Below are 24,305 nucleotides of genomic sequence, written 5' to 3'. Positions count from 1 at the left end.
ACGTAATTAATTTCATTATTCTTTTGGCCAAATTTCATATTCACAAATGTAAATTTACAAACAAAAAAACTAATTTTCTTACCCTACAAAAAGAAGGTGAACTGTATTTTAAGACAATTAAATACTCTACTAGCAAAAAAGCTGTTAGAATTTTAAGTGTATGTATGTCCCTTAAGGTCTTTGTATAACGTGATATTGTACCCCCTAGCTCAATTGTCCATGGTATATAATCTATATATACCTGTGTTCCCTCATGTACTCTCTGTATTGATTTGTTAATAAAAAAATATATAAAAAAATAGAAAGAGGCCCGAGTTCCCGATTTGTAGTTTCGAGTTGGATGACCGTTCAAAACGATTTTCCCCGGAGCTCGTTTTTTCAGAGTTCCCATTTGTGTTATTGAACGCACTGAAGTCGAAAATTAGAAATTTCCCACTTCCGAGTTCCTCAGTTGTTTTGAACGCGGCATGGTACGCTGATGTTCTCGCGACAGATCTGTGGCAAGGAAGTTGTCATTTGTCGTAATTTCCTAGGACGGAACCACTGCAACAACAGTGCGGAGAAGAAGAGTAAGAGGCGCTCCGAACAACATTCTAGGCCTCCTATGTCATTGTTCACTCGGTGAAAGGAGTTTTATTTTTGCATGCATTAGATGAGACCCCCCTCTGAGAAAACTCAGGGGAATTTAAGTAATAGAAGCAGTAAACACTAAGAACGAAGATCCAAGTTGCAGTGGCCTAATAACAGCAAATCAAGCACCACGCTGAGTGTTAGCTATGGAGGATGTCTCCGCTGTAACGATCAAAGACGATGGAGGAGATGAACAGGAGTCGGAAGATGTCAGTGAAAATTTAACCAAGAAGACCGAAAACAGCGCCAACAAGTCTGCCAAAGATGACAGTACCGATGGTAAGGGACCCCATCCTTTCACAATTATCTAAACACAGCTAACGTTAACTAATGCTACAACATGCTCAAATCCAAGTTTGCTAGTTAGCTAATTAGCGTTAGCTAACTATTCTAACATGATCATATCCTAGCTAAGGTTTTTGTTCGGTAGCCATTTTCAAGATAAATCAATTTGAGCCATTTTATCTTGTTCACATTTTTAGCTAGAAAATTAGCTAACTTAACTAGTGGTGACTAGGAAGCTGTGCGTGTTGTCAGTAACGTTGTTTAGGTTGCTAGCTAGCAAGGGTAAATAGTTGATCGTCGGAATTACATTAGTACCGTTATAGTTAAACGTCTACTCTTTGATCTTATGGTTTCTTCAATGTTAAGTGAAATCAAATAGGCTGTCGTATTGTGATAAATAATACTGGGACATATTTATTACGAAAAACGTTCCTTAAGTGGAAGCGAACGAAACGGGTACCCAACTCAATTTGTCCAGTCTCGTTTTAGTAGCTAAATGAAACGTTTGTCTAATAATTACGCCCCTGGACTAGTGTTCAATGTTTTTGGAACTTCCCCGTAGGCCAGAGCCATCCAATTGTCCCCCACGATTAAATATTGGGTAGATGTTGCTAAAATGGCGACCGGAGTGTGGGTGTATGGAATGTGAATCAGCTAATTGGGAAGATACTGTATGTTGCAACTCAAGACCGTTTTTCGTTGCTGATTGGGCTACAGGACGAGTCGATAAGCCGGAGACCAGTGCACCTGTGTTGTATGGACATCGCTGCCGACCTGATACCTGACCGTGTTACTCAGGAAGAATCCTTCTGCCCCCCATAATAAATAACTAATATTGATAACCATCTAGATGTCACCATGATGCATGCACATACAGTATACTCAATGGGGAGGGCATGAATGCCAGCGACAGTGCCTTTCGCTCCTGTTTGATAAGCACGACTGTCTTGCAAGGGCGTGGGAAGTAGCTTCCTAGTATCAGGGTGACAGTCACAGTAAGCACACGCATACAACGCATGAAGAAACGGTACACCCGTCATCAGTGCTTTTTAATAAAAAATAGACAATTGTCAGTTTTAGAACTGAAACTGTACAATTTGTGTAAAACAGCGAAATTAGACTCATACTAATCCTCTGTCTTCAAAACAGAAGTACTCACGGTATGGTAGCTCAATCAATGTACAGTAGTTGCGTGGTAAGAAACGTCGCTCAATCAAAACTTCTAACCTTTACTGCCCTACCAAGCGAAAAGGCAGTAACTTCTCATTTGGTTGAAAAATGTCAGTTTTGCTATGTTAAGAACATGCTTAATCATGTGGACAAGTATCCTGCCTCTATTGTGTTTTGGAGAAAATGAGGGTCATGTTAGCAGTAACTGTATAAAGTTACTGTGAAACCAAGGTAAAGAAAAGCCTTTTCTCTCAGTTCCACGCTATGAGCAGTTACTGCCTTTTTGCTTGTTGGGGCAGTATAGCAGAGCGTTTTCGACACACCCACTCCTTTCCACACGCCCACTACTTTCCTTTCGGCACACCCACTCACCCATACTCAGGTCGCCATATTGAGCTTCATCTACCCACCTCTCAATTGGAGGGGGGGGGGGGACTATGGATATGTCTCCCTTTGTACGTATGTTAGTCACACACGATGTTGTGGTAACTTGGGTGAATGATGCATCTTGCCAAAGACCTGACATCTACACAATTACAATGATTGGTCCAAGGGGGGCACTATAGTAATCAGCTGAAATTCCAAATGTTGAACAAGCATATGTCTTGTCCTGTTTGAGCTTGAATTGTCACCAATTGGCCCAAGTGCTTCATCATTCATGGGGGACAACATGTTTACTGTTTTAGAGTAATACCTCTTAAAGGTCTCTGTCATAGGCTATTTATCATATAAGCAAAACAGAAGGTCTGAGTTTATTTTCTCAGGAGCTGAATAGGTGAATCTTTGATCATTTTATTCAATATCTTTGGGTGAGATTCTCCTATTTGAGACATGATGAAATGTTTGATATAGGTAACTTTATGGGGTCTCTATAGAGTAGACGTACATTTGGCTCCATTCACCTCAAGGGAAATCATACAATCCCAATTCTTTCTCTGTCCACAGGTCAGTAGTGAATAGGATAACTTGACTGATCTGAAAACCGTGATAAACATTTAGGTTAAATAAAACTTTCCCAATACAGAAGTTAGTTTGAAATCCTTTTTAAATTAGGCTGCTTCACCCATTGTCTTTTTATAACAATTACATTTCAAAAGTACATTATCCACAATGAGTTGACTCACCATCGTTAGGGTGATATGCACTTTAGCAAAGATGTTCATAATTGTCAAGTAAAATGTATTTCTGTCAAAATATACATCTATCCAAACAAGTTGTATCCATTGCAAAAAAATGTATCTTGATGATAATATGTATCATTGTAATAAAATATGCTTAAGTCTTGTTTCTTTTTGACAGTAATGGAATTTTGGATGATGGCACCTTTGTAATCGTTTAAACTTTTTTAAGACATTTTCTCCTCTCCTCCAATCCTGAGCTGTGCTGCTGCAGGAAGGGGGCGTTGCCTAGGCAACCCAAGACTTGATTGCTTCAACACCTTGCTTATTCTGCAAGGAGCAACAAAGTTTCATGACATTGTAACTAGTCCATGTTACCATTGAAATGGACAGTATACATGCCCAGCTGTCCTGTCTTCAGTCAGCTGTTCTTTCTACACCAAAATAATTAAACAGTTATGACGATTATTTTCATTTTCATGACTGTCTTCATCCATATTCGTTGCTTACACAATTATACACTAATTGTGCAAGCCCTAAATGTACATGGGGGCACTTACTCATTATCTGACATACATATTCATTTGTGTTATTGTTTGGCTTTCTTTTCTCTTTTCTTTGGCAACAGGAGTCGCCCTGACCTCCCATTTTCCCCTTTCTATTTTTAGGGGATGGGCTTTTCCGCTGTCTGGATTGTGAAGAAGTCTTTGGGGAGGAGGCGGCTTACCAGGAGCATCAACATGAGCACACCCATGATGGCCCAATAGTCTGCCTGGACTCTGACTCCCAGTTGGATGGCTTGCTTGTTTCAGAGAGTGGGGGCCAACGGACACTATGTTGCGCTCTTTGTGGGCGCAAATTTGCAGACTCAAGGGGTTTTTACTCACACCAGGTCAAACACCGTAATGAAGCCCTCAAGCAGTCAACTCCTGTTTTGCAATCAACTCCTGTGGCCCAGTCAACAGCTGGGCCCCAGTCAACTCCTGATCAGAGCATGGGGGTGGCTAAGCAGTATGTCTATGAATGTGAAGACTGTGGGAAATCCTATACTTCGATGGGCTCTTTCATCAGTCATACACGCTCACACAAGCAAGCTTCCAAATCAGTTTTCCATGAGCTGGCACACCTGAAAAAGAAGTCCTTTGAGTGTCAAACTTGTGGTCGCTGTTACTCCCGTTCTTCAGCTCTTGATGCTCACCGCCGTTGTCATGAGGTCAAACTAATCCCAAAGTCCCGCAAAAGGGATGCAGAGAAGCAACCACCCGCAGAGGAGCCTGCCTTTGCAACAGAGGACAGCAACAAAGCTTCTGAACAGGTAGATGAGGCACAGGAAAATCTGTTTGGGTGTTCATGTGGCAAAACATTTCGCGCCCAGTCTGGCCTGAAAACACACCAACGATTTAGCCACAATGAAAAATGTTCTCCTGAAAAGCTTAAGAGAAAACCCAACAAATTTGACTGCAGTGAGTGTGAGAAGACCTTCAGTACTTACGCCGGCATGCTCTGCCATCAACGTTATCATATGAAACGAGGTGGTAGTGGTGGCAAAAGGTTTCCATGTGAGGAGTGTAACAAGGTCTTCACAACGCTCACATTCTACTACAAGCACCAGCGTTTGGCTCATACTCAAGAGACTCCAGCAAAATCTTTCCTTCATCAGGTTTGCCAGCTCCAGAAGAAAGCGTTTGAGTGTCAGGAGTGTGGGCTCCGATTTTCCAGGGCCTCGGCTCTCCAGTCCCATCGGCTTTGCCATAACGATGTTTTTGGACGGACTGAGAAAGAATTCCAGACACAAACATCCCCACTACCTCAACATAAGCTATTACTGGATAACAAGACAGAAACTGAAACATTTGCTTTAGGGGCCATTGTCTACCCACAGGACACCCTTCAGACCCCTGTGACCGAGAGAGACCCCTGTTTCTATGAAACTGATGGGGATGCAGAGGCTGATGGAACTGATGATGTCAATGTAGAGGTGATCAGTATAAGTGCCTCAGATGGCTCTGTAAGGGATGAAGAAGAGTCACAACAAGAACTCAACCCTGATCTTGAATTACTGTGTGAATCAGACCAGGAGGGAAAAGAGGAGATGGATGCTGTGTTGTGTCCAACGGAGTACATTTCTAGTACACTTAAGTCTAAACCAGAGATTGATCTGAAAATTGTACAAATTGATTTTCCGCCATTTGTCGGCGAAGGAACTCAAACGGAGAAGGTTCAGGGACTAGACCCACCTAAAAGATTTAACTGTCCTGAGTGTTACCGCTGGTTTACCAGTGCTGCATCTTTGCGCTCTCACAAACTGTGGCACAGAGTAGATGGCAAAAAACGATGGAATCCTGAAAAGGATCTTTTCAAGTGCGACTTTTGTGGGTTTGACACTACACATCGGAAAACGTACCACAATCACATGCGAAAACACGATGGCCGAAAACCCCACAAGAGTGTATTGTACCAGCTTGCCGGACTACAGAAGAATAGCTTCAAATGTGAGGTGTGTGGAAAGTGTTTCTCACGCATGTCTGCACTACACTCTCATCAGCAACAGCATCCAAAAAGCAAAGCTCATCCATGTCCAGATTGCGAGAAGACTTACTCTAATGCCAGTGGTTTGTACAACCACCGCAAAAGCTGTCATGCTCCAACCCCCACCCAAGATGAAGTATCAGACACTAAAACTGAAGTGTTTAATCCAAAGAAGACTTTATTAGGCCCAACGGTTTATTGCGAGCGATGTGGGAAGGGCTTCTGGTCATTGGGTGCTTACGCTCACCACAAGCAGAATCAAGCTCCGTGTGCACATTTGAAGGAGAAGAATGAGCCAACAGTGTCTTCACATTCTGTCAATGGCCCTCCACATGTTCGTGGTAAAGTTGCTTGCCCTGTATGCAGAAAGACATTTCGTCACCAAGGCATTATGAAATCTCATATGAGGAAGCACGAGAATGGGAATCATAGATGTGAGCTTTGTAGCAAGTCTTTTCGCATGTTCTCAAGCCTCCTCAGGCACCAGGTTGTACATAATGCTCAAATCCTCCCGCCTCCTATCAAGTCTTTTCAACATCAGGTAGAACAAGTGAAGAAGAACGCATACAGCTGCCCTGATTGTGGAAAACTGTTTTCACGGGCCAAGGCACTTAAATTCCACATGAAGAGCCATGGTTATGAGACCGACTACTCTGCCTCATCGCCTAAATCTGCTCTTGAGCTAGAGGGGCTGAAGTGTTCAACATGCCTTTCCCATTTCAGCAACAAATCTTCATTGCACACTCACCAAAAACAGTGTGGCAAGAAAAAGACTGTCATTAAAAGCCACAAGGAGGATATTGTCCAACATGACACAGCTCCTAAAGTGAAGAAGCTCAATTGTCCCTCCTGCCCTTCTCTTTTCAACAATTTACTGTCATTGCAGTATCATCGAAAAGAATGTGGCAAGCCAAGGGCAGTTGCAGGCTTGGATGTCAAAGCGAAAGGAGGGATAGAGAAGGTGACAAAGTGCATTGTCAAAGACCTTGTGGAAACAACTCTGTCAAACAACACTGAGAAAATGACTAAATCTGTTACTGAGAAGGAACGTGGTGAACAAAAGGAGACCAATGAGTCCCTAACCTTGAAGAAAGCTGCCACAATCAACACAACTGATCTGAAATACAAATGTAAAGAGTGTGAGAGAAGCTTTGCTGTTGTAGGAGCACTGAATTTCCATAAAAGGATTCATGTTCTGGGTCACAAGTCTAAAGTAAAACCGAAGCTGAAATTTCAAGTGGCCGCAATCCCTGAAGAACCCAAGCAACCCAAAAAGGTAGAGCAAACAACTAAAGGCCAATTCTGTTGTCCAGAATGCGGAAGACGTTTTATCTCCAATGCAGCCCTTGGCACTCACAGACGATGGCACACAGATAAGAAGTTTGCTGGTTCACTGATAAAAGATGACAATATAAGTTCTGTTGGGCAAAAGTCAGTGGACGAGGGACCTTTTCAGTGCAACAAGTGTGGTAAGGGCTTCTTTTACCTGTGTGTTCTCCGCCGGCACCAGTTGTATTATCCGCCATGTCAGACCAAAGCCGAACCAGAGCCTGCAGCTGACACCAGCATGGAAGGCAACCGCAATCCCTCACACGCTGAATTTGCATGTCCAGAATGTAACACAACTTTCGTCAAGGGCTCACTTTTAGCAGCTCACTATGAAAGTGAGCATAACAAACCCATTGAGTCTGCAGATCTTCAGGGGGACCAGTCCATGACCATGTCCATTGAAGAGGTCCCGGAGCAGCCTGCCACATCACACAGCAAGTCTGAAGTCATTCCATTAAAGAAGCCAAAGCTTAAATCAAATCTTCACCAGTGTCCTCATTGTGATATGAGCTTCTTGAAGGTTCGAGGCTTGCGTGCCCACAAATGGCAGGCCCACTCCCAGGGCAAGAAGGTTAAGAGCAAGGGCACTTTGGCTGAGAGCGGGGACTCTGTTGCCATAAACAACTTGGCTACCAAGGGAAATGAACTGATTAATGAGAGTAAGGACTTAGTTACAGAAAACAAAGGCACTGTTGTCAAAACTGAACACTTTGTTACAAAGAATAAGAATGATGTTGGCAGAAGGAGGAAGAAAGGTCGACCAGGTTTAAAATCCATCCCTTGCGTTTACTGTGGGAAGAGATACAGTTCTTCTGGGGCACTCTATAATCACAAGAAGATCTGTGGAGTGCTCAAACAGGAAGTTAATCCAGGAATGGCAGAAGTAGTGGAAGAGGAACCCTCACCACCAACCCGCCTCTATGAGCAGACAATCAAATACCTCTTCAAGTGTGACAAGTGTGGCAAAGCTTTCCCAACTGAAGAGCAACTAGGAACCCACAAGGACTTGGCAAAGAGCCGACCTCACTCTTGCGCCCTGTGCTGCCGTGGATATTGGACTGAGACTCAGTTGCAACAGCACCTGGCCTGGCACGACGAGGTCCGCCGACGACTACCAACAGAGCTTCGTTACAGACTCAGTGCTTCTGTAAGCACAGGGCCTGCTAAACTCAATGTCCCTCTGCCTGATTTGAAGGCGAAGTCATCCCTCAAGCCACTACCTACACGTCCCTCCCGGCCACAGAATAGCCACAAGTGTCAGCACTGTGGAAAAGCGTTTCTATCTCCAGGTGCTCTGCATAAACACGAGGCTCAACACGACAGCGATGGCTCCTACCGTTGCTCCCTTTGTCCCCGGACCTTCAGTGAGATTCGGGACCTCATTGACCATCACCAGGAATGTATGGGTGATGACAAAGTGCAGAGAGATCCCTACACTGCTGTCTCCTCAAGAGACACCGATGGCCTTACTTGCATTGAATGTGGAATGCGTTTCAGTCGAGAGTTGGAGTTGCACCAGCACTACATTGAACATGCTCGTGGAGCTTATTAGATTAACGATGGAACTAATACAAGTCAGGAGATATTAGAAGTGGAATTTGACTTTTTCATGCACTTATGTACCTCCTTATACTTCAGTTCAATTTCCAAGGTGGACATTTTTTTCTCCAGGGTATTTTCAAGGACTAAGTGTCCAAGAGACTTGCTACATTTTACTATTCTAATTATATCTATAGAATGCTGTTAACATTATTGCAAATATATCCACTAAGTGCTTCTTTTAGCTCTTGACACCATCATTTTATCTTTCTCAGGCTTTATTTCACACTGGACCTGTACATAGAAAAACTCCTTTTATCAGTTCCACTGATTTGAAATGTGTCCTCTTGGTGTAGAAATGTGTAGTTATAGAGAAAGTTCACTAACTGCGGTTTCATTTAGAAAATGGTTCTGTTTCTCTATGCCGAGAAATGATTACATCCTGTAAAGTACAGTGATTTGTCTGTCAAGGTAGGCACTCATTTAAGTTTGTTTTGCTTGACTTAGTATGCAAGGGGAGAGAGAACGTGAGTCACCCACTTTCAGTAACATGCACTTGACTTTCTTTTGAGGAATTACTCCAGTTCTGGCATTAACCTGTCTATATAAGATGGATGTTTATAGTATTATTAGTACCTATTTCTGGCTGTTTTCTTTTACAAAATGTTACCAAACTAACATTGTATCATTTAATAATTAGAAAATTGAATGTTTTCCTGGATTTCACTACCAAAGTTCCCAAATACTAACAGTTCATTGTTACTTTCCTGTGTTGTTTATCTATCGTAATGAGTTTGATTTAACAAACTGGTTTAGCATTTGTTCAAGGAGTTGTTATTTTCCTTGTTGGATTAAATTAAACGTTCAAGTTTTTAGACTATTGCTAATCTTTTGAAGTCATGACTTTTATGATCTCTCATTTCAATGTCACCTTTTCCCTGTACCTTTAAACTACTACTGGTGTCTTATTAATGCAGACATGAAGAGTTTTAGTAAATGGTTAAAACTGTAGTTAAGTTTCCTGTGTTTTTCATTGTGTGGACTGAGTTACTGGTTTTAACGGACCTTTAAACTTGACTCTAGTGGGCTCCAGTCATGACGTGTCATGTTTGTCGGAAATGGTTGAGAAACATCACTACAATATAGATTATAAAACGCTTTCAAACTTAAAGCTGCAATATGTACAGTGCATTCATAAAGTGTTCAGACCCCTGTACTTTTTCCACATTTTGTTACGTTAGGCTTATTCTAAAATTGATGAAATAGTTTCCCCCCTCATTAATCTACACAATACCCCACAATGGCAAGGCGAAAACAGGTTTTTAGAAAGTTTAGCAAGTGTATTAAAAAAATATTTTAAAACTATCACGTTTACATAAGTATTCAGACTCTTTACTCAGTACTTTGTTGAAGCACCTTTGACAGCGATTATAGCCTCGAGGCTTCTTGGGTATGACGCTACAAGCTTGGCACACCTGTATTTAGGGAGTTTCTCCCATTTTTCTCTGCAGATCCTCTCAAGCTCTGTCAGGTTAGATGGGGAGCATTGCTGCACAGCTATTTTCAGGTCTCTCCAGAGATGTTTGATCGGGCTCTGGCTGGACCACTCAAGGACATTCAAAGACTTGTTCCGAAGCCACTCCTGCTTTGTCTTGGCTGTGTACTTAGGGTCACTGTCCTGTTGGAAGGTGAACCTTTGACCCAGTCTGAGGTCCTGAGCGCTCGGACTGGGCCACCACCATGCTTCACCGTAGGGATGGTGCCAGGTTTCCTCTAGACATTTAGCTTTGCATTCAGGCCAAGGAGTTCAATCTTGGTTTCATCAGACCAGAGAATCTTGTTTCTCATGGTCTGAGAGTCCTTTAGGTGCCTTTTGGCAAACTCCAAGCAGGCTGCCATGTACCCTTTTACTGAGGCGTGGCTTCCATCTAGCCACTCTACCATAAAGGCCTGATTGGTGAAGGGCTGCAGAGATGGTTGACCTTCTGGAAGGTTCTCCCATCTCCACAGAGGAACTCTGGAGCTCTGTCAGAGTGACCATTGGGTTCTTGGTCACTTCCCTTACCAAGGCCTTTCTCCCCTGATTGCTCAGTTTGGCCAGGCGGTAAGCTCTTGGAAGAGTCTTGGTGGTTCATAACTTCTTCCATTTAAGAAATGTATTACTGGGGACTTTCAATACTGTAGAATTTTTTTGTACCCTTCCCCAGATCTGTGCCTCAACACAATCCTGTCTCTGCGCTCTACGAAACATTCCTTTTGACCTCTTCCTGTTTTTTGTTCTGACATGCACTGTCAACTGTGGGACCTTACATAGACAGGTGTGTGTGCCTTTCCAAATTATGTCCAATCAATTGAATTTACCACAGGTGGACTCAAGGATTATCAATGGAAACAGAATGCACCAGAGCTCAATTTCAAGTCTCATAGCAAAGACACTGAATACTTATGTAAAGGTATTTCAGTTTATTTTTAATCAATTTGCACACACTTCTAAAAACTTGTCTTTGCTTTGTCATTATGGGGTTGTGTGTGTATATAGACTTTGATTAAATACATTTTAGAATAAGGCTGTAATGTAACAAAATGTGGAAAGGGGGAAGGGGTCTGAATACTTTTGGAATGCACTAACTTTTTGGGCGACCTGACAATTCCCATAAGTTTGTAAGTGTGGGTAATCCTGAATTAATCATGAATAATGAGTGAGAAAGTTAGTCTCGCATATCACACGGCTGTGATTGGGAGTCCCAAAGGGCGGCGCACAATTGGCCCAGCATCGTCCGGGTTTGGCAGGGGTAGGCCGTATTTGTTCTTAACTGACTTTCCTAGTTAAAGGTTAAATAAAAAATGAAATACCCCCCAAGACATGCTAACCTCTCACCATTACAGTGTCAGGGGAGGTTAGAATTTTTGGGGGAGCATGATATTTGTGCGTCCAACTTTCTCACTCATCTTTATTCACGTTTCATTCAGGATTATCTGTGATCATGGTAGAATACACATTAATGGAGAAGTGTTTAGAAAAAATCTTTTTTACAGTAAAAGTGAGTCCAAAATGACATGATACATTATTTACCATTTCATTTCCATTGGGCACGGAATTATCTAAAACCAAAACAAACAGCAAATGCATCCAACAAATGTGTAGAGTCGCAAGCTTGATGTAGTCATTGCGTGAAAGTGTTTCACTTTTTAATACACCTACAGTACTAGTCAAAAGTTTGGACACCTACTCATTCAATGGTTTTTCTTTTAAAAAAAAAATTTCTACATTGTAGAATAATAGTGAAGAAAAAAACTTCAATAACACATGGAATCATGTACTAAGTAAAAGCGTGTTAAACAAATCCAAATATTTTATATTTGAGATTCTTCAAAGTAGCTACCCTTTGTCTTGACAGCTTTGCACACTCTTCGCATTCTCTTTGCAGTCTTGAAGGAGTTCCCACATATTCTGAGCACTTGTTGGCTGCTTTTCCTTCACTCTGCGGTCCAACTCATCCCAAACCATCTCAATTGGGTTGAGGTCTGGTGATCGTGGAGACCCGGTCATCTGATATAGCACTCAATCACTCTCCTTGGTAAAATGGTAATTTCACAGCCTGGAGGTGTGTTGGGTCATTGTCCTGTTGAAAAACAAATGACCGTCCCACTAAGCGCAAACCAGATGGGATGGCTTGCAGAATGCTGTGGTAGTCATGATGGTTAAGTGTGCCTTGAATTCTAAATAAATCACTGTCTCACCAGCAAAGCACCATCACACCACCACCTCCATGCTTCATGGTGGGAACTACACATGCAGAAATCATCCGTTCACCAACTCTGCATCTCATAAATACATGTAGGTTGGAACCAAAAATCTCATATTTGGACTCATCAGACCAAAGGACAGGTTTCCACCAGTCTGTCTATTTCTCGTGTTTCTTGGTCCAAGCAAGTGTCTTCTTATTATTGGTGTCCTTTAGTAGTGTTTTCCTTGCAGCAATTTGACCATGAAGGCCTGATTCACACAGTCTCCTCTGAACTGTTGATGTGTCTGTTACTTGAACTCTATGAAGCATTTATTTGGGCGGCAATTTCTGAGGCTGGTAACTAATGAATTTATCCTCTGCAGCAGAGGTAACTCTGGGTCTTCCTTTCCTGTGGCGGTCCTCATGAGAACCAGTTTCATCATAGCACTTGTTGGTTTTTGCAACTGCACTTTAAGAAACTTTCAAATTTCTTGAAATGTTCTGCCTTGACTGACAAAGTAATTATGGACTGTCGTTTCTCTTTGCTTATTTGAGCTTTTCTTGCCATAATATGGACTTGGTCTTTTACTAAATAGGGCTATCTTCTGTATACTGCTTCTACCTTGTCACAACACAACTGATAGGCTTAAACGCATTAAAAAGGAAAGAAATTCCACAAATTAACTTTTAATAAGGCACACCTGTTAATTGAAACGCATTCCAGGTGATTACCTCATGAAGCTGTTTGAGGGAATGCCAAGTGTGCAAAGCTGTCAAGGCAAAGGGTGGTGACTTTGAAGAATCTAAAATGGATAACATTTTGATTTGGTTAAGACTTTTTTTTTTTGGTTACTACATTATTTCATGTGTTATTTCATATTTCTTATATTTCATTATTTAGGGTACCGTGTACAAAAGTGCTGTAATTTCGAAACGGTTCACCTGATATGGATGAAAATACCCTCAAATTAAAGAGGTCTGCACTTTAACCTCAGGCATTGAACACTACATCAAATCCAATTTTATTGGTCACATACACATAGATTTAGCAGATGTTATTGCCGGTGTAGTGAAATGCTTGTGGACACCTGCTAGTCGAACATCTCATTCCAAAACCATGGGTATTAATATGGGGTTGCTGATTATTCACAATAGAGAACTCGTTTCCACTGCTACAGAGTCCAATGGAGGCGAGGTTTACACCACTCCAGCTGACGCTTGGCATTGCATATGGTGATCATAGGCTTGTGTGCGGCTGCTCGGCCATGGAAACCCATTTCATGAAGCTCCCAGCAAACAGTTGTGCTGACGTTGCTTTTAGAGGCAGTTTGGAACTCTGTAGTGAGTTTTTCAACAGAAGACGGATGATTTTTATGCGCTTCAGCACTCGGCGGTCCCGTTCTGTGATTTGTGTGGCCTACCACTTCGCGGCTGAGCCGTTGTTGCTCCTAGGTGTTTCCACTTCACAATAACAGCACTTAGTTGACCAGAACAGAGATTTGACGAACTGACTTGTTGGAAAGATGGCATCCTATGGCGGTGCCACGTTGAAAGTCACTGAGCTCCTGTAAGGCCATTCTTCTGCCAATGTTTGTCCTCTCTATGGAGATTGCATGGCTGTGTGCTCAATTGTATACACCTGTCCGCAACGGGCTGAAATAGCCAAATCCACTCATTTTGAAAAGGTGTCGACATTCACTACTTTATTTTATATGTATCATTTAAAATCCGAAGTGCTGGAGTGGAGAGCCAAAACAACGTGTAACACTCGCAATACTTTTGTAGCTCACTCTATATGTTGGGGGTGTAAGTGGTGTGTTTGTATTATGTGATCAGTCTTGCAGTGTATTCTAATTAAGTATGTATCCAATCATGTCAGTTATTAATGAGCCTAAATATAGAACATTTTGAGGTGACAAGGAGTGTGATCGAGCGTATTGATCCTAGCAGTGGAGAGAACTACATAACTGCAAGTTTGAGTTTTCTGGTGCACTTAAAGTTGCAATATGTAACTTATTGGGAGACCTGACCAAAATCACAGAAATCTGAGTTCAAGATCTGTCATTCTCATTGAAATAAAGTCTAAGAGGCGGTAGATCTGTTCTGTGTGCTTCCCGTTCTTAGCTTTGTTTTTCTGTCTTTTACTTTCGGTTTTGTGTACCAGCTTCAAACAGCTGAAAATACTATATTTTTGGTTATTGAAAAGGTATTTCACAGTGGTTTATATGTTACAATGATTCTCTACACTATACATTGCTTATTTTGCCGCAAACTATTAGAATTTTAGCAACCAAGAAATTTGCACATTTTAAAACACTATATAATGTGTCAGTTGTAAACATCTTGCTTGTGAAAAATATGCCCCTTCATCCCAAATTCCAAGGTGATGCTATTGATAGTTTGGCAATTCAATCTGAGATAGTATATCTTCACAAAAGGATTGAAACAAGTTCAAATAAATTGTTGAAACGTAACAAAATTACAGGCATGTCATGGTACTATATTGTCCTAATTTATGCTCCCTTTCTCTCCTCCACAGTGAAACTAGCCAGTATGAGGTGTCAGGACTGTGGACAGCAGTTCACTCGCTGGGAGGCTTTCAAGACTCACCTGCGCAAGCATGTTCTGGAGGAGGCGATAGCGGAGGAGGAGGAACGAAGGCAGGGCATTAAGAGAGCCCTGGAGACGAACGGGAGCAATGGCAATGTGGAGTCGGCAGCACCTGAGAAAAAGCCGAAAAATAATGATGACGGTGATTACGAAGAGAACAGTGATGTAGACGTGGAAGGTGATGAAGAAGACGATGAAGAGTTCTTCGACAGTTCCTGGCAGGTCAGACCATCAGAGATCGTCACAGTTCGTCCGCGCGTTGCCATGCTGTCTGAGGAGGAGAAGCCAGTCTTCAGCGGCTCCCACAAGGTCTATGCATGCTCCATCTGTGGGAAGGTCTACTCCTACCTCGAGTCGTTTAGAAATCACCAGAAGATGCATGAAAAAGAAGTTAAAAAACAACCCACAGAGAACAAGTGCCCGGACTGTGGGAAGGTCTTTGCTCGCCCATCTCTTCTGGTGACTCACTTGAAAGTGCACAGGCCTCCCGTGCCAATGGAACCCTCCACTCTGAAGTGCGATCAGTGTGTAAAAAATTTCAATTCCCTGCAGACTTATTTAATCCACATGGACCTGCACAAGCAGAAGCCTTTCTGGTGCCTTGCCTGTGCTAAGGGCTTTAGGGATGAGCTCTCTCTGGACAAACACCTGCAGGGCCACAACCTGAGGCGCCACAAGTGTGACCTCTGTGAAAAGTCTTTCCGCGTTCCCGCTGAGCTCCGCTACCACTACAATACTCACACCGGCGCCAAGCCCTACAAATGCCCGCTCTGCAAGAAGAACTTCTCCCAGCTGGGCAACCTCATCACGCATCGGAAGAAGCACGTAGGGGTCTACGTCGGGGCCAGCAAGACGCCACTGGGACCCAGGAACCACCTGTTTGCTGGGAGGAGAAGGGTGACAGAGATGAAGAGGCTGGTGTTCACAGGGATGGGTAGCACAGATGAGGCAGAGGTGATAGATATGCTTCAAGAACATCAAGAGGAGCAGGAGGAGGAAGAAGAGGAAGATATTAAGGTGGGTGAGGAGGAATCTGGATCGGAAGAGTCTGAGTCTCGTTCTGAAGATTCTGGTGCTGAGGATTCGTCTAAATCAGATTCATCAGACTCTTCTGGATCTGATTCCTCTGACGACTCTGATTCCTCTGGATCGGGAGTGGAGGAGGAGGAGGAGGAGCAAGAGGGGAAAGAAGAGACTGCATTGGAAGCACATGTGGCGGAGCAACAGAAAAGACATAAGGAATGGGAGTGTTTTGAATGTGGTGAAGGGTTTGATCAAGAGTCAGCGTTGCACCTGCACTATATGAAACACGCCAGTGGGGAGCTGCCAGTACAATGACGGCCCAGTACATGGTGAGATTAGCTGTGAAATGATTGGTGAGTTGGGCACTGTTCAATGTGTTTCCACTACTTCAGAGTTGAGTCACTGCTGAGCCCTTGAATTGAAGAACACTGAAGAAAATTCCAAATGATCCAAAAAATTGTTGATCCCCAGTATGACTTATTTTTGTCCTTTTTTTCTGCCATGTTTTGAAGTGTGGGTTGAATGGGTGAATTTAGTTGTTTGAGTTGAAGGCCTTGAGGAAGATAGTTTTTTTTTTTGTTCTTGCTACTTTGTCTTTACATTTAGATTGTTTCTCACTAATCCAAATGTTTTTGTGCCTTTTTGGTAAGGAAGAGATGTATTGCCAATTTTTGTAGACTGATTTCCAGAATTTCATTTCTTCAACTGTGCTTATCTATACATAATATTGATAGAAGACGAGGCAGATTGGCGTTAGTTTTTCACACCCATTTTCAGTCCGAGAAGTCTTAATTGTTGTATTTACACCGGCCATATAGAAAATTGTAATTTGATAAACTGTGATTAGATTTAGGGTTGCCGGGTTCCCTGAAATGTAATCTCAAAACAACTTGCTTTCTTTCCCTCTTCAATTTGATTCAATCATGTCTACTTCTATCATGTTTTTCATTATGAAATCTAGATTATTTTGAAGTAAACTTGGGTTTTTCATTTGTCAGTAATGGGAAGACATTGTCTGAACATGACTCATTTGCAGAGATGAGAAATGATTTCATATATGTGTGTAATATATATATATATATATATATATATATACCAGTCAAAAGTTTTGACATCTACTCATTCCAATGTTTCTTTATTGTTACTATTTTCTATATTGTAGAATAATAGTGACAACATCAAAACTATGAAATGACACATGGAATCATGTAGTAACCAAAAAAGTGTTAAACCAATCAAAATATATTTGAGATTGTTCAAAATAGCCACCCTTTGCCTTGATGACAGATTTGCACACTCTTGTTATTCTCTCAATCAGCTTCACTTGGAGTGCTTTTCCAACAGTCTTGAAGGAGTTCCCACATATGCTGAACACTTGTTGGCTGCTTTTCCTTCACTCTGTGGTCTAACTCATCCCAAATCATCTCAATTGGGTTGAGGTCAGGTGATTGTGGAGGCCTGGTCATCTGATGTAGTACTCCATCACTCTCCTTCTTGGTCAAATTGCCCTTTCACAGCCTGTTGGTATGTTGGGTCATTGTCCTGTTGGAAAACAAATTATAGTCCCACTAAGCCCAAATGAAATGGGATGGCATATCGCTGCAGAATGCTGTGGTAGCCATGCTGGTTAAGTGTGCCTTGAATTCTAAATAAATTACTGACAGTCACCAGCAAAGCACCATCACACCACCACCTCCATGCTTCACGGTTGTGAACCACACATGCGGAGATCATCTGTTCACCTACTCTGCGTCTCACAAAGACATGGCGGTTGGAACCAAAAATCTAAAATTGGGACACATCAGACCAAATAACCGATTTCCACCGGTCTAATTCCATTGCTAGTGTTTCTTGGCCCAAGCAAGTCTTCTTCTTATTGGTGTCCTTTAGTAGTAGCTATTTGACCATGAAGGCCTGATTTCACACAGTCTCTGAACAGTTGATTTTGAGATATGTCTGTTACTTGAACTCTATGAAGCATTTATTTGGGCTGCAATTTCTGAGGCGGTAACTAATGAATTTATCCTCTGCAGTAGAGGTATCTCTGGGTCTTCCTTTCCTGTGGCGGTCCTCATGAGAGCCAGTTTCATCATAGAGCTTGATGGTTTTTGCGACTGCACTCCGTATTGACTGACCTTCATGTCTAAAAGTTATGATGGGCTGTACTTTCTCTTTGCTATTTGAGTTGTTCTTGCTATAATATGAACTTGGTCTTTTACCAAATAGGGCTTTATTCTGTATACCTCCCGTAACTTGTCACAACACAACTGATTCGCACATATGCATTAAGAAGGAAAGAAATTCCAAAAATGAACTTTTAACAAGGCACACCTGTTAATTGAAATGCATTCCAGGCGACTACCCCATGAAGCTGGTTGAGAGAATACCAAGAGCGTCCAAAGGGTGGCTACTTTTTTTACTACATGATTTCATATGTTATTTCATAGTTTTGATTTCTTCACTATTATTATACATTGTAAAAAAAAAAAATGAGTAGATGTGTAAATGTTTGATTGGTACTGTATATCTAGCCTACTGTATTAGTTGCTATGTTACCATTACCATGTAATCTAGTATGTACCAGGTATTAATATTTGATACAACCATATCACTCACTCTTCTGTCAGTCTGATAACCTATTCAGCTGCATGTTCTTTGAAAAAGCTTTGTGTAGGATTTTTTTTTTTTTTGTCTCGATAAAATTTCTGTTTTTGTAATCATAGAATTGTAACTTGTGTGATAAATTAAATGCATTTTGAGTCCTCTCTTTGTATGTGTACATTCCATAGATAAGATGTAAAGAAGAACATCACAATTATCTTCTCACTATAGTCTAGATTCAGATTGTAATGACTGTATGTCAAGTATTTAAGCCATTTTAGGCTCCAACCCTGCATTTGTGTGCATAATAAGGGATGTTTTCTGCTCTGTGTGGCGCAAAGGGCGACATCTACTGGCTTATGTGCATTTCTCCAGTCTATTCTTGGTTTTGAGGAACCTGTCTGATAAGTAATGTTTGATTTCTGGTTGATTTATGGCTGAACAGATACTACGTTTTCATTTATTTATTTTTTTACAATATGATTATTGCTATAGCAATCAAACATGAATGTATCACAAAGTATGTTGTCATGCTTTATAAGCTCACTAAATCATAGCTGACTAAACTCAACTCCATGGTGAAGGAAGTGTCTGATGAACTCCAAAGGAGTTGAGCAGAAACCAGGCTTTGTGGAATTCCGCTCCAACTACATCAGTGGTCACCAACCTTTTCTGAGTCAATATCGCTTTCTGAGTCCAAAAGCAAGCAGAGATCTACCACTCAGATTTGAGGTTTGTGCAGTAGGCTATAGGCCCAATACATTGTCATTGCATATTGGCTGTGTTTGAATTGCCCTGCCAATGTTCTTCTCAGACCATTTTGAAATGATTTTTCAAAGTTGATCACACTGGTAATAGATAATGTGTTGTACTACTTGAGGCACAGCTGAGTGAGCATAATAATTTGTTTTATATTTTACTGGACTGATCCGATGCAGGCTATCTGAGAGGCGGGAGAGAGCAGTGCCTCACCATACTCACCGTCCCTCCGATCTCCCTCAATCTGCTGAGAAAACAGGACACAGTCTTCCTGCTGATGGATAACTCAAGTCACACTGCATTATTTCTGCCTCATGCACCAAATCATGTTACTACTATGACCAGAGAAAGTGAAATATTCCTCGATATTAAAAGCCGCTAATAATAACAATGCAGGTTTATGGAAACACTTTGCTATACTCATTCAATGCTGCTGCAGTGCTGGTTGTAGCGTGAGTGGAAGTAGGGAGAATGCACGTTTTCTGGCTTATCAAAGTGTTGACAGTTGTGGAAATTTCCTCTATTTACCAAATCATGAGCGCAAACCACACACAAGTCAGAGTTAGTTATCAAAGTCCATCTTTAATTATATCAGCTCTATCACAATCCTGTGACTCTCAGGCAATTCAGTGTCTAACCATGAATTCTCTGAGAGCCCCCCTTCATTGCAGCTGAGTTCCTTTAATAGCAAAAACACACATAGTCAGACAGCATAGACATAATAAATCGTTCAGCTTTGTCTCCTTACTCAAACCCCAGAACCATAAACCAATCCTCCATATCAACAGGCATATATCAAATTGTCATTTAGATACAACCAACTCTAAATACAACCAATCCTGGACAAGCTCACGGAGAGGATAGAATGATTCCAGACACTGCCATCCTCCTTTCCCCGATGGGAAAAGTAGGGACTGGCACACAGACACAGTGGAGCAAAAGATATGTTTACACATGATGACACTTTGACCTCTCCCCTCTCTGCGGCCCATGCAACTTAGTCTTGACATAACTGCAACCTCGCCACAGTATTATACAAAAATACCATTCTGATGAGAAGTAACTTACAAACACATGATGAATATAAAACATCTTACATATGTTACCAACTAATTCTGATTATTCCACGACACAGTGCACAACTTAAACATTAACTTATAAAAACAGCAGCTCTTTGCTGTATTCATTGAGTCTCCAGTCATGGTTTTAAATGTTTTGAAATCTCACCGCATCAACTTTGCTGTGCGTTCAAGGCTTCTTTTTAGACATGCCGATCTGAGCTATCTGATTGGCCAGCGGTAGGTCTATAGGTGCACTTGATTTGCTCTCTGGACCTGCCAGTTATGCAAAGTTCTAGGTGCACTTCCCGGTGCTTGGATGTTAACACAAGGCTTTATCGTTGTTTTTGTACAGAAATGTTTGGTGATCGACCAGTCGATGACAATCGGTTGGTGACCATTGCTCTACAGCAGTGGTTCCCAAACTTTTTATAGTCCCATACACCTTCAAACATTCAACCTCCAGCTGCGTACCCCCTCTAGCACCAGGGTCATTGCACTGTCAAATGTTGTTTTTTGCCATCATTGTAAGCCTGTTACACACACAATATATGATACATTTCTTAAACATAAGAAGGGTTGTGAGTTTTTGTCACAACCCGGCTCGTGGGAAGTGACAAGGAGCTCTAAAAGGACCAGGGCACAAATAATAATATAATAACAATCAATAATTTTGCTCTTTATTTAACCATCTTACATGTAAAACCTTACTTGTACATCGAGAATTGTGAATAACTCACAACAGGTTAATGAGAAGGGTGTGCTTGAAAGGATGCACTTAACTCTGCAATGTTGGGTTGTATTGGAGAGAGTCTCAGTCTTAAATCATTTTCCACACAGGCTGTGCCTGTATTTAGTTTTCATGCTAGTGAGGGCCGAGAATCCACTTTCACATAGGTACGTGGTTCAACTGATAGATGGCCCCCAGGTAGGCCAACCAATCAGAATTTGGGTTTAATACTTTTTATGGAAAAATTTGATCTCACTGATATATGGAGAGAGAGGTTTCCGGCCGACAGATTGCTCACTTAGAGTAACAAAACAGGTTCCAGACAGTCCAGAATATATTTTTGGCTTATATCCAAATGTATTGATAGTGTGTTACTACAAATATTTGTACTACTCCCCTCACAGACCATAGGGCCATTTACATTGATATCAAAATATTTACCACTGGGGGCCTCCCGGGTGGCGCAGTGGTTAAGGGCGCCACCTGTGGATACCATGAAAAAGGGGTAAAAATTCAAATAAATAAATATTTACCCCCGATACTGACCTTGGTACTAACCTCTACCTCTACCTTGGTAGAGGTTAGTATCAGGAGTAAATATTATTATTATTTATTTTTATTTATTTTTTTTTATTTTTTTTACCCCTTTTTCTCCCCAATAGTAGCTACTAAACAATTGGATACCACGAAATTGGGGAGAAAAAGGGGTCAAATAAATAAATAATAATAATATTTACCCCTGATACTAACCTTGGTAGAGGTTAGTAATCAGGGGTAAATATTTTTGTTTTTTGTAGTTTTTTTACCCCTTTTTCTCCCCAATTTCGTGGTATCCAATTGTTTAGTAGCTACTATCTTTTCTCATCGCTACAACTCCCGTACGGGCTCGGGAGAGACGAAGGTCGAAAGCCATGCGTCCTCCGAAACACAACCCAACCAAGCCGCACTGCTTCTTACTGGAAGCTAAATAGCTCGTTATTAAATAATGATATAGATATAGGTTAAAGATCTGCTCTTACACTTTTGGGAAAGGGCTTGTGAAGAAAAATCTTATTGCAAGAACTGCGAGCTCTTTAAATTTGAGGTATCCAAATATCTTAGAAAATATGGTAGTAATCTTGCTAAGATCAGAAGAGCTGAGGAGGAAAAGGTGATCATTAAGATAACTTCCCTTTCTCAGAGGTCCCTAGTCGGCCTCTCGGGGGAGGAGAAGATGGAACTGATTGAGTTACAAAACAAACTGGATAATATATATAGATTAAATAAAATGTATAATATATATATAGATTAAATAAAATTGATAATATATATAGATTAAATCAACTGGATAATATATAGAGATTAAATCAACTGGATAAAACATATAGATTAAATCAACATGATCATATACTGTATATAGAGATATCTATATATATAGATTGAAAGCAGAAGGAGCCTTTATTAGATCTATGAAAAAATGGATTGAGGAGGGAGAACAGAATTTCTTTAGACTTGAGAAATTTCACTCTACAAATAACACTATCCATAAATTAAACATTGATGGTGTTATTACAGATTACCAAAAATGAATCACTAAATACTGTAGCAATTTTTACAAGAAATTGTATAGCTCTACGTACTCTCAGGAATCCACAGATATGTTTTTTGACTCACTGAATAATGTTTACTCTATCAGTGATACAGAATCTGAGCAGTGTGATGAACCTATCCGAATTGAAGAGATTTTGAGTCTATCATACATCTAAAGAACAACAAATACCCAGGTGTTGATGGAAACACAGTTGAAGTAGGAAGTTCACATACACTTTAGCAAAATACATTTAAACTCAGTTTTTCACAATTCCTGACTTTTAATCGTAGTAAAAAGTCCCTGTTTCATGTCACTTAGGATCACCGCTTTATTTTAAGAATGTGGAATGTCAGAATAATAGTAGAAAAAATGATTTATTTCAGCTTTTATTTCTTTCACATTCCCAGTGGGTCAGAAGTTTGCATACACTCAATTAGTAGTTGGTAGCTTTGCCTTTACATTGCTTAACTTAGGTCAAATGTTTTAAGTAGCCTTCCACAAGCTTCCCATAATAAATTGGGTGAATTTTGGCCCATTCCTCCAGACAGAGCTGGTGTAACTGATTCAGGTTTGTAGGCCTCCTTGCTCGCACAGATTTTTTCAGTTCTGCCCACAAATCTTCTATAGGATTGAGGTCAGGGCTTTGTGATGGCCACTCCAATACCTTGACTTTGTTGTCCTTAAGCCATTTTGCCAAAACTTTGGAAGTATACTTGGGGTCATTGTCCATTTGGAAGACCCATTTGCGACCAAGCTTTAACTTCCTGACTGATGTCTTGAGATGTTGCTTCAATATATCCACATAACAGTTCAGTTCCATCAGACCAGAGGCCATTTCTTCAAAAAGTACAATCTTTGTCCCCATGTGCAGTTGCAAACCGTAGTCTGGCTTTTTTTATTGCGGTTTTTGTGCAGTGGCTTCTTCCTTGCTGAGCGGCCTTTCAGGTTATGTCGATGTCGGACTCGTTTTTACTGTGGATATGAATACTTTTGTACCTGTTTCCTCCAGCATCTTCACAAGGTCCTTTGCTGTTGTTCTGGGATTGATTTGTCTCTAGGAGACAGAACGCGTCTCCTTCCTGAGCGGTATGACAGCTGCATGGTCCATGGTGTTTATACTTGCGCACTATTGTTTGTACAGATGAACGTGGTACCTTCAGGCATTTAGAAATTGCTCCCAAGGATGAAACAGGCTTGTGGAGGTCTATAATTTATTTTCTGAGGTCTTGGTTGATTTCTTTTGATTTTCCCATGATGTCAAGCAAAGAGGCACTGAGTTTGAAGGTAGGCCTTGAAATACATCCACAGGTACACCTCCAACTGACTGAATGTATGTTAATTATCCTTTCACTGCTACAACTGACTAAAAATTTGGCAATTAGCCTATCAGAAGCTTCTAAAGGCATGACATAATTTTCTGAAATTTTCCGAGCTGTTTAAAGTCCCAGTCAAGTTAGTGTACGTAAACTTCTGACCCACTGGAATTGTGACACGGTGAATTATAAGTGAAATAATCTGTCTGTTAACAATTGTTGGAAATGTTACTTGTGTCATGCACAAAGTAGATGTCCTAACCGACTTGCCAAAACTATAGTTTGTTAACAAGAAATTTGTGGACTGGTTGAA

At 41.2% G+C, this 24,305-nt stretch overlaps 1 protein-coding gene across 3 annotated transcripts; it reads left to right on the top strand.

Moving 5' to 3' along the window:
• The first annotated feature begins 531 nt into the window (after window positions 1–531).
• LOC139390071 (zinc finger protein ZFP2-like) lies at window positions 532–18,725 on the top strand. 3 transcript variants are annotated; one of them, XM_071137199.1, is made up of 2 exons: window positions 532–909; window positions 3,872–9,611. In XM_071137199.1, the coding sequence occupies exons 1-2, from the start codon at window positions 777–779 to the stop codon at window positions 8,611–8,613; spliced, it is 4,875 nt and encodes a 1,624-aa protein (XP_070993300.1). In that variant the 5' UTR covers window positions 532–776; the 3' UTR covers window positions 8,614–9,611. The 3 variants fall into 3 exon arrangements, with proteins under 3 accessions (XP_070993300.1, XP_070993307.1, XP_070993316.1); XM_071137206.1 differs by lacking the exon at window positions 3,872–9,611 and adding an exon at window positions 14,868–18,725 and having other exon boundaries at window positions 539–909; XM_071137215.1 differs by having other exon boundaries at window positions 543–909; window positions 3,832–9,611.
• The last annotated feature ends 5,580 nt before the right edge of the window (window positions 18,726–24,305 follow it).

This window comes from Oncorhynchus clarkii, chromosome 3, assembly GCF_045791955.1.
Source record: "Oncorhynchus clarkii lewisi isolate Uvic-CL-2024 chromosome 3, UVic_Ocla_1.0, whole genome shotgun sequence".
Taxonomy (NCBI): domain Eukaryota; kingdom Metazoa; phylum Chordata; class Actinopteri; order Salmoniformes; family Salmonidae; genus Oncorhynchus; species Oncorhynchus clarkii.
This window is presented reverse-complemented; position numbering and strand designations above follow the sequence as displayed.

Coding starts and splice junctions, on each gene's coding strand:
- LOC139390071 (XM_071137199.1), top strand. CDS start 777: ATGGAGGATGTCTCCGCTGTAACGATCAAAGACGATGGAGGAGATGAA. Junction 910..3,871: donor CAAAGATGACAGTACCGATG/GTAAGGGACCCC, acceptor TTCTATTTTTAG/GGGATGGGCTTTTCCGCTGT.